The 10,744-nt window shown below is 51.3% G+C and overlaps 1 protein-coding gene across 1 annotated transcript in view; it reads right to left on the minus strand.

Moving 5' to 3' along the window:
• Positions 1–920: 920 nt before the first annotated feature.
• The window catches only part of rfx5 (regulatory factor X, 5), a 13,007-nt gene continuing 3,183 nt past the window's right edge, over positions 921–10,744 (minus strand). The window contains exons 8-9 of the mRNA XM_027287024.1: positions 1,912–2,145; positions 921–1,067 (exon numbers count right to left, since the gene is read on the minus strand). Of these exons, the coding sequence (XP_027142825.1) occupies positions 921–1,067; positions 1,912–2,145 (381 nt within the window). The remainder of the gene's footprint in view (positions 1,068–1,911; positions 2,146–10,744) is intronic.

Here is a 10,744-nt window from a genome sequence, read left to right on the forward strand (position 1 = left end):
GATGACCTCCACCATCGGGGTCGCCCCGACGGCGCCAGCTCCCAGCTGGGGCCTGGAACAGCAGCAGGGCCGGCTGTGGCGGTCCGCCTCCACCGGGCCGCCGGACTGACACTGCACCACCACGCCGCGTGCTCCACCAGCCGGTGAGCCGGGTCCGACACTGCGGGCAGTGGACTCAGAACCAAACCTGGCTGGTCCTGGATTACCAGCTCCAGCACGGGCTGCGAGGAGGAGGAGGTGGTGGTGGTGGAGGAGGAGGGAGGCTTTCTTGGATGACTCCTCCAGTCACGGAGGTGAGGATGGGAGGGGGTGGGGGGAGGTGCAGAGGGGAGGGCTGAGGAGGAGGCGGCAGGGCGTCCTCCGGCCGAGGTTTTCTTGGTCGTCCACGTTTCCGTTTCACCGGAGGTGCGGCGGAGCCACCGGCCACGCCCGGCGTCACCACCTCCAGGGGCGCTTGTTAGCGTTCCCTCGTGCTTCCTGGACCACAGAGGTGGGGGCCGCCACTGGTGCTGTGCTGAGAGGAGGTGGAGGAGGAGGCTGAGGTGCAGGGGCGACCTCTCTCCCGCTCGTACGACAGGCAGCCGTGAGGCAGGATCACCACCGGGACCGGCCCGCCCTGCTGCTGGGGCAGCGTCGCCATGGCGATGACCTAACCCACCACCGCTGGCAGCGGCGGCTGCGGCCGGGCCCTCCTGGCCCGGACGCCCCCGCCACACCCGAGGCATCTTTGGGGCGCCAGCGAAGGTGGAGAAGAGCGGACGGAGAGCTGGGCCTTGTCGGGATGGAGCTCCGAGGAAGGATTCTGGGTAACTGCTTCATGAAGGCTTCAACTGCGTCACATGACATCATCACGACATCACACGTCACTTCAAAATAAAACACCTTGAACAAACACCTTGAACAAACGGCAGTGGGCGGAGTCAACGTACAGCAGGACGCAGAGAGGAGGAGAGGAGGAGGAGGAGGGAGGAGGAGCGTCCACGCGAGGAAGGTTTGACCGCTGCAGCGGATTTGTCTCCGGACGGCAGCTTCGATGAAGACGAGGACGAAGAGTCTCCACTGTCCCTCTGAGACAGACAGGAAGCAGTGACATCATCAACATCATCAGTGACATCATCATCACAGTGACATCTCAGGGATCATGTGATCGGAACAGACGACATGTTGTTAGCTGCTGTTAGCTCAGTTCGTTAGCTTCAAGTCACCTTCTGGTCGAGATGATCCATCACCATCCTTAGAGACGACCGGAGCCTCTTGATGACCTTGTGTGGTGTGGCTGGACTCCGGCAGACAGACAGGCAGACAGACAGACAGCAACAACAGACAGACAGACAGAGGCAGACAGACAGACAGGAGACAGACAGACAGGCAGGCAGACAGACAGAAACAGACAGACGAGACAGACAGGCACAGACAGACAGACAGACAGACGACAGACAGCAGACAGCAGGCAGACGACAGACAGATAACAGGCAGCAGACAGACAGATAAACAGACAGACAGACAACAACACAGGCAGACAGACAGACAGATAAACAGACAGATAAACAGACAGATAAACAGACAGACAGACACCCAGACAGACAGACAGACAGACAGGCAGACAGACAGACAGATAAACACAGATAAACAGACAGATAAACAGACAGACAGAGACAGAACAGACAGGCAGACAGACAGACAGACAGACAGACAGACAGAAAACAGACAGATAAACAGACAGATAAACAGACAGACAGACACCCAGAAACAGACGACAGACAGACAGACAGACAGACACACAGACAGACAGACAGACAGACAGACAGACAGACAGACAGACAGACAGACAGACACGACAGACAGACAGACAGACAACAGACAGACAGACAGACAGACTTAAACAGGTTAACAGGATAACACAGACATTACTAGCGGCATCAGTATCCGAGTACTTCCTCCTCCACCTGCGAGTGCTGCTGAGTTGACGAGCTCCGCCTGGCTGCAGCGAGGTTGACGATGTGCTCCTGGATCAGGTAGCGAGCGATCTCCACCACCGTGTCGAACGAACGCTTCAGGATCTTCTGGCGCCCAATCACAGATCAGCTCGCACGCCGCCTCAGTCACTTCCTGTTTGTACGTCTGGACCAGCTCGGTCAGCTCGGCCTGCAGACGAAGACGAGGGAGCATTAACCTGTGTGTGTGTGTGTGTGTGTGTGTGTGTCTGTGTGTGTGTGTGTGTGTGTGTGTGTGTGTGTGTGTTGTGTGTGTGTGTGTGTGTCTGTGTGTGTGTGTGTCCTGGTGTGTCTGTGTTGTGTGTGTGTGTGGTGTTGTGTCTGTGGTGTGTGTGTGTGTCTGTGTGTGTGTGTGTGTGTGTGTGTGTATCCGTGTGTGTGTGTGTCTGGTGTGTGTTTCTGTGTGTCGTGTGTGTGTGTGTCTGTGTGCTGTGTGTGTGTGTGTGGTGTGTGTGTCGTGTGTGTGTGTCCGGTGTGTGTGTGTGTGTGTGTGTGTGTGCTGTGTGTGGTGTTCTGTTGTGTGTGTGTGTGTGTGGTGTGTCGTGTGTGTGTGTGTGCTGTGTGTGTCTGTGTGTGTGTGGTCCTGTGTCTGTGTGTGGGTGTCTGTGTGTGTCTGTGTGTGTGTGTCTGTGTGTGGTGTGTGTGTGTGGCTGTGTGTGTGTGTGTGTCTGTGTCTGTGGTGTCTGTGTGTGTGTCTGTGGTGTGTGTTGTGTCGTGTTGTGTCTGTGTGTGTGTGTGGGTGTGGTGTGTGTGTGTCTGTGTCTGTGTGGTGTGTGTGTGTGTCTGTGGTCTGGGTGTGTGTGTTGTGTGTTTGTGTTGTGGGTCGTGTCTGTGTGTGTGGTGTTCGTGTGTGTCGTTTGTTTGGGTGTGTGTGTCTGTTGTGTCTGTGTCTGTGTGTGTGCTGTGTATGCGACAAACATTTGCAAATGGTCCAGAATGCTGCAGCGCGACTGGTTTTCAATCAACCTAAAAGGTCACATGTCACTCACTCTTCAGCGACCTGCACTGCGGCCTGTAGCTGCCAGAATCAAACACAAAGCTCTGACGCTGAGCCTACAAAACCACCTCAGGATCTGCCCCTGCCTATCTCAGGATCTGCCCCTGCTATCTCAGGATCTGCCCCTGCTATTCAGGATCTGCCCCTGCCATCTCAGGATTGGCCTGCCCCCAGCTATCTCAGGATCTGCCATGCCTATCTCAGGATCTGCCATGCTACCTACAGGACTGCCCCTGCCTATCTCAGGATCTGCCCCAGCCTATCCAGAGCGTCTTACTAAAGGCTCACGCCCGACCAGGGCCGCTACACTCCGCTCATACAAAACCGTCTAGTTGTACCCTCGCCTCTCGCAAAGCGAGGTCACTCTAAACTCCTTCTCCTGGGTCGTCCCCAAGGGTGGAATGACAACGGCTACTAGAACACAACATCCCTTCTAACTTTAAAAAACTGTATAAAACCTTTCTGTTTTCCAGAATGCTTCCCTGCCTAACAAAAACTAACAACTAACAACACTCTGTGGTCCTTTACACCTTTCTCAGCTTATGTCCTCCTCTGTAAGTCGCTTTGGATAAAGCGTCTGCTAAATGCCAATGTAGTGTAATGTAATGTAATGTAATGTAATAATGTAATGTATATAATGAATGTAATGTAATGTATGTAAAGTATGTAATGTAATGTAATGTAATATAATGTAATGTAAAGTAAAAGTAAGTAATGTAAGGTAAGTATGTAAAAGTATGTGATGTAATTAATGTGATGTAATGTAATGTGATGTAATTAATGTGATGTGATGTATGTAATAATGTTGTAATATAATAATGTAATGTATGTAGGTAATGTAAAGTATGTATGTCATAGAATGTAATGTAAAGTACCTGTACCAGTCCGTCCTGTGTGCTGTAGAATGTGGTGCATGTATATGTACTGTCCGATGCTGTACTGTCACAGTGATGATGTTGAATAATGTGATGTGATGTAATGTGCTGTCACGTGATTCTGTAATGTAATTTAGTGATGTAAGTGTGACAAGATCATGTGGCTAACGTAATCTCTAAACTGTACTGTAATGGTTAGTACGCTGTACAGTAACGTGTGTACTGTTAACGTAATGGATGTAAAGTAATGTGATGAAAGTAACGGTAATGTGATGTAAGTTAATGTGTGATGTAATGTATGGCTGTTGTAAAGTAATGTGATGAAGGTAAAGTAATGTAATGGATTGTAAAGTAATGTGATTAATGGATGTTGATTGTAAATGTAATGTAATGTAAAGTGATGGTAATGTAATGTGATTTATGTATCATGTAATGTAATATATACGAAGGGTAAATGTAATAATAAAATGTAAGTAATGTAAGTAGTAATGTCATTATGTAATATAATGTAATGTACAAGTATGTAAAGTAATGTATGTCAAGTGATTTGTAAAGTCATGTTGATGTAATGTTAATGTGATGTAATGTAATGTGAGTGATGTAATGTGAGTGTAATGTGGTGTAAATGTAATGTAATGTAGATGTGATGTTAAATGTGAGAGTTGATGTAAAGTAAGAGTAGTAATTCTGTAATGTAATGTACGTCACTGTAGGGAAACGTGCGGTAATGTAAACGTACTGTGCTGTCCAGTCATGTGATGTAAAGTAACGTATGTGATGTAAACTTCCTGTGCCTGTACTTACTGTGCTGTCCCGTACTGTGCTGGCCTGTCACGTCCTGTCTGTGCTGTCCCGTCCTGTGCTGTACTGTGGAGGTGCTGTCCTTTCCTGTACTGTCCTGTGCTGTCCTGTCGTGCATGTAAATGCAAGTAAATGTTAAAGGCAGGTGTGTAAGTATGTATGTAAAGTAATGTGATGTAATGTAATGTAATGTAAATGTAAAGTAATGGTGATGTATTAATGTAAGTAACTGTGCTGTCATGTAATTGTGCTTGTACTGTCCTGTCCCTGGAATGTACCGTCGGTGATTTAATGTAATGTGATGTCATGTGCCTGTCAGGTCGGTCATGTGATGTCATGTGGGCGGTCACCGTAATGTAGGTCCCGTCCTGTCAGGTCCCGTGCGGTCATGCACGTACTGTGCGGTTAACGTAATGTGATGGTTCCCGTATGTGCTGTAATGGCATGTATGTCCCTGTCCTGTACGTGCTGTGCACTGTGATGTACTGTAAATGTAATGTCATGTGATGTAATGTAAATGTGATGTGCTGTCCCTGGTCCTGTAAATGTGCGGTCCAGTCCGTCCCCTGTATGTGTGGTACTCGTGCTGTACCGTTACAGTCATGTCCAAGTCCTGTCATAGTCCATGTCGGTACCGTACCTGTCCCTGGCACCGTGCTGTCCTAGTCACCGTACTGTGCTGTCCCGTACTGTGCTGTCCTGTCCTGATCAGGTGGCTGTCCCGTCCCGTCCACTTTGGGGGGGGGGGGTTTTGGGGGGGGCGGTCCCGTACTGTGCTGCATGTACCGTTCCAATGGCCTGTGCTGTCACCGTCCTGTGAGTCCTGTGCTGTGCTGTCATGTATGTCTGTACTGTGCATGTGCTGTCATGTGCTGTACTGTCCTGTCACTGTCAGGTACCGTCCCCTGTGCTGTAACGGTCATGTGCTGTCCTTACTGTCCGGTCCCGTCTCTGGCACGTCCTGTGCTGTCATGTCCATGTCACTGTACTGTAACCCCTGGTCCATGTGCTGTCCGGTCCTTTGCTGATCCCGTCATGTCCTGTGCTGTCCTGTCCGGTCCTGTGCTGTGCTGTCCTGTCAATGTGCTGTCCCGTCCTGTCTGTACTGGTCCTGTCCTGGTGCGGTGCGGCCTGTGCTGTCCCGTCCTGTGCTGTCCTGGTCCTGTCCTGTGCTGGAGGCTGTCGGTCCTGTCTGTCTGTGCTTGTCTGTCCTATGGCTGTCCTGTCCTGTCATGGCCTGTCCCTGCCTGTCCCTGTCCTGTGCTGTCCTGTCCATGTGCATGTCCTGTAAATGTCCTGTGCTGTGCTGTCCGGTCATAGTCCTGTGCATGTCCCGTCCTGTCCTGTCCTGTCTGTCCTGTGCTTCTGTCATGGATGCTGTCCCGTCCTGTGCTTCCTGCCTTCCTGTCCTGTCCTGATGCGTCCCGTCCTGTGCTGAGTCCTGATCTGTCCCTGTCCTGTGAGGTGCTGTACATGTCCTGTGCTGTCCCCGTCCTGTCTGTGCTGTCCCGTCCTGTGGCTGTCCCTGGTTCCCGTCTGTCATGTGCTGTCCCGTCCTGTCCTTGTGCTGTGAATTCCGGTCCTGTGCCTGTCCATGGTCCGGTGCCTTGTCCATGTCCATGTCCTGGCCTGTCCCGTCCTGTCTGTCCTGTCCTGTCCTAGTCCGCGATCCTGTGCTGTCCCTGTTCCTGTCCTGTCTGTGCTGTGTGCTGGTCCCGTCCATGTCCTGTCCTGTGGCTGTCCGTCCTGTCCCCGTCCTCTGTGCTGTCCTGTCCTGTCTGTCCCGGTTCCTGTGGCCTGTCCTGTGCTGTCCTGTCCGGTGCCCTTGTCCTTCCGGTCCTGTAGTGATGTGGTGATGTCTGTGTTTGTGTGTGTGTGTGGCTGGTGTGTGTGTCTGTGTGTGGTAGTTCTGTGTTTGGGTGTGCCTGATGTGATGTGATGTCTGGTGTGGGTGTCTGTGTGTGTGTTCGGTCCTGATCTGATGTGGGTGTCTGTGGGTCTAGTGTGTAGATGCGGTGGCGGTGTGGGTGTAGTGTGTGGCGTGTTAACCCGGGTCAGTCTGCGTCCAGGTTTGGGCAGCAGAAGGCATGTTTCAGAACCGTCTTCCTCTGATGCCGACATGTTAACAGTACGTGTCAGCCGGGCAGTTAGGGAATTTCAACCGCACCCCTGACACAGTCTGACCATCACAGTGCCACCGCGACCTCTCACCGAGACACGCAGGAAACTGCTGAACAGCTGTAGCTGCTGTTAGCTCATGTTATTTGTTTTTGAAAGGATATTTTGGACTGTCCTCTGCCGCCGAGCCGCCGAGCCGCCGGGCCTTGGATGTTGGGAAAATGTCTCTATGACTTCCCGAAGTTGGCGGCGCTCAGTGGGCGTGCTGCAGATTCTCACAGTATCTCCTGGAGGACAGAGGAGGTGGCAGCGTCAAGATCACATGACCACCAATGAACCTCAGAGTGTGTGGGCGGGGTGTGTGCGTGTGTGTGGCCTCCACTTGGAGGTTCTCGTAGACGTCTGGTTTGGCAGACAGGTGTCCGAGTGCTCCTCCATGACCTGCGATCCTTTGCAGGGTGTGAAGCTGGTCAGCTGTGTTGAACGAACTGGAGTCGCCGCCAACTTGCGCAAGACACACACACAGAGTGATGACACACCACACACACACACCTGTTGTCTCCCCGTCAGGGTTCATGTCAGTGAGCAGCAGGTCTGACATCTTGCCCCGACGCTGGGTCCCCGAGGGCACGGGAGGTACAGGTACATCTTGTCATGTTCGGAGAAACGCTGACGTCGTTGCTGGAAGACAGAACACATCACAGACCTGAGCGCTGAGGTGAGGCCACGCCCCGGCGTCTATGCATCACTGAACTCAGTTTTGGGTCTACCAGGATCTGATCCACTTTGTCGGACAGTCCGTTACTGTAGGAACAGAAACACACCAATCAGAGGCAGCTAACAGCTGAGCTAAGCAGCAGCTAAGCAGCACTTGGCTTACGAGATGTTTGCTCTTGAGTTCTGCAGCAGGGACCATGCTTCCGGCGCTCCGTGTCGCCTCCCCCAGCCTCCAACGGGCCTCCCCCCCCGTCGGGAGGCTTCGCCCGCCTGGAGCCCCGCTGGTCCTCCGACATCGGGACCGACTACCGGGTGCTGAGACAACCATCTGACACACACACAACAAACGTCCAGTTTAAGACAGTCCTGCGGGGGACGTCACGGAGACTAAGTCAGGTTTTAGACAGTCCTGGCGGGACGTCACGGAGACTAACTCCAGGTTTTTAGACAGTGCCTGCGGGGACGTCCAGAAGACTACGTCCAGGGTTTTAGACAGTCCCTGTCTGGTCGGGCGGGGGGGGGGGACGTCTCAGAGACGACGTCCAGTTTTTAGACAGTCTGCGGGGACGTCTCAGAGACTAAGTCAGGAGTTTTTAGACAGTCTGCGTGGACGTCCTCAGAGCACTACTTCCAGGTTTAGACAGTCGGCAGGGGACGGTCACAGAGACTTATCGTCAGGTGTTTTAGACAGTCTGCGGAGAACGTTCACGGAGACTAAGTCCAGGTTTTTTAGACAGTTTGTCTGCGGGGACGTCTCAGAGACTACGTCCAGGTTTTAGACAGTCTCCGGGACGTCTCAGAGACACTAAGTCCAGGTTGTAGACAGGCTGGCGGAGACGGCAAGGGAGACTACGTCCAGGTTGTAGACAGTCTGCGGGGACTCTCAGAGACGACGTCCAGGTTTAGACAGTCTGTGGGGACGTCACGGAGACGACGTCAAGGTTTTAGACAGTCTGGGCGGGGACGTCACGGAGACTTACGTCAAGGTTTAGACAGTCTGCGGGACGTCACGGAGACGAAGTTCCAGGTTTTAGACAGTCCGGCGGGACGTCACGGAAGACTAACGTCCAGTTTTTTAGAACAGTCTGCGGGGACTCACTGAGACTACGTCCAGGTTTTTTAGACAGTCTTGCGGGGAGTCAAGGAGACTAACGTCCAGGTTTGTAACAGTCTGGCGGGCGGCGCAGAGACCGACGTCCAGGTTTTAGACAGTCTGCGGGACGTCACGGAGACTACTACGGCCCAGGTTTTAGCAGTCCTGCGGGGACGTCACAGAAGCTAGAACGTCAAGGTTTTAGACAGTCTGCGGGGACGTCACCGGAGACGACGGCAAGGTTTTTTTAAGACAGTTCTGCGGGGACGTCCCACGGAGACTACGTCCAGGTTTTTTAGACAGTCTGCGGGGACGTCTCAGAGCTACGTCCAGGTTTTAGTCATTAATGTGTTAAAATCCATCAGGACAAACGGAAACAATGTTTGTTGTATAAATTTGATGTTGGTGTACATTCTATATTTAATATATCAGTTTTGTCTGCAGCACAAAAACATGAAGACATAATTCAGTGAAACAAGACAGACAGACAGTAACACAACAGTACCAGACAGACAGTAACAGACAGACGACGTGCAGACACAGACAGTGACAGACAGACAGTAACAGACAAGACGGCCCGACAGTTGACAGACAGACAGTAACAGACAGACAACAGTAACAGACAGACAGACAGACAGACAGTAACGACAGACAGATAACCGACAACAGACAGTAACAGACAGACAGTAACAGACAGAACAGACGTGGGACAGACGACGGTCACTCCGCCACCTTCTGTACTGTCCCACTGCGCAGCAGCACTGATTTAACACAACCCGACGCTCCCCTCGAGGTTTATCCCCGGTTCCGCGCTGACAGCCGGTTAAAGAAAGCCCAACTGTCTGCGGGTAAGAACACATGCCGGCGTCACGGTGCCGTTAACCCGTTAACTCTTAACCCGTTAACCCGTGCAGTCTGTGTGTGTCGGGCAAGGCACAGCCCCGAACCGCGGCTAACGTGTTAGCTGAGTGACAACCGGGCGCAGGTCATGTCCTGTTTACAAGCGGCGGTCATGTGGCACACACAACCACAACACACAACACACACACACACACACACACACACACACAACACACACACACACGCACATACACACTCACATAACACACTCCCACACCAACATGTTAGCCTGTTAGCCGCGCGGGCAGCGGCACGTTAGCACGTTAGATTTACACGCGCAGATTTTAATGGCGCGTGCCACAAACACACCGACTGCGCGCGAGCCGCCGTGACGTGAATCTGACTTTTTGTTGCCGCCTTCTTCTCAGCTAGCTCGAAGCTAACGCGCTAACTGTGAGGCTAGCTGACTAGCCTAGCTAGTGGCTACAGAAGCAGTAGCTAGCAGGGCAGTGAAACACCGTGAACGTGTTTTTTTTCGCGCCTTTTGTAATTTCAAAATAAGTTCCCCGGTAATCGTTAATTTATTCTGATATTAATGTTTGATGTTCGATTAGTCTTTATGTGAGTATTTATTTTAAAAAAGAAAAAGAAAGTACCTGAGCCCAAGATACAGCAAAAATCCCGTTCAGATTTTTTGGTGATTGGACGCTTCGTATGTCGCGACTACAAAGCCAACGTCCAATCCGAGTGCTGGGCGGCCGTAATCCACCCGATACAAAAAGTGGGCCGAAATGTCATTGGTCGAGCAGACTTATTTTTTCTGCAGCGATTATTTTTGATTGGACCCGTTTCCCTGGTCTGCCCAGTTACAAAACAGATTTAATTTATCTTTCCAAATCTGGCATAGCAAAAGCGCATGGTTTGAGAGAGTGAAGCGAAAGCATAATGTTAATTTAAGACGTGTATGAAACAAAGGTCTGCAATGAGATATTTTAACCAGTCAGACACGTTGAATGAGACGTGTCCTGCATCATATCTTTATATTTACATGTTTATATATTGTGTTTTTATTGGTCCTCATAGTACTTTATCTTAGCCACGTGTTTTGAGTGACGTTTAAAACAGTTTTTCATATGTAAGAAACACACAAAGAAAACAGACATCTGTTTGGTCCAGATTTATTTTCCATTATACAAAAAAGTTACAAACGAACATCAGAAAAAACAAAAAACTAAACTGGGGTCGTTTGTGAGCGAGGCGTCAGCCGTCAACAGCTCGTCTTCATTCAAAGCCGCTGCAGAGAAACCAT

The sequence above is a fragment of the Larimichthys crocea genome, chromosome XIII, assembly GCF_000972845.2.
Source record: "Larimichthys crocea isolate SSNF chromosome XIII, L_crocea_2.0, whole genome shotgun sequence".
In the NCBI taxonomy this organism is placed as follows: domain Eukaryota; kingdom Metazoa; phylum Chordata; class Actinopteri; family Sciaenidae; genus Larimichthys; species Larimichthys crocea.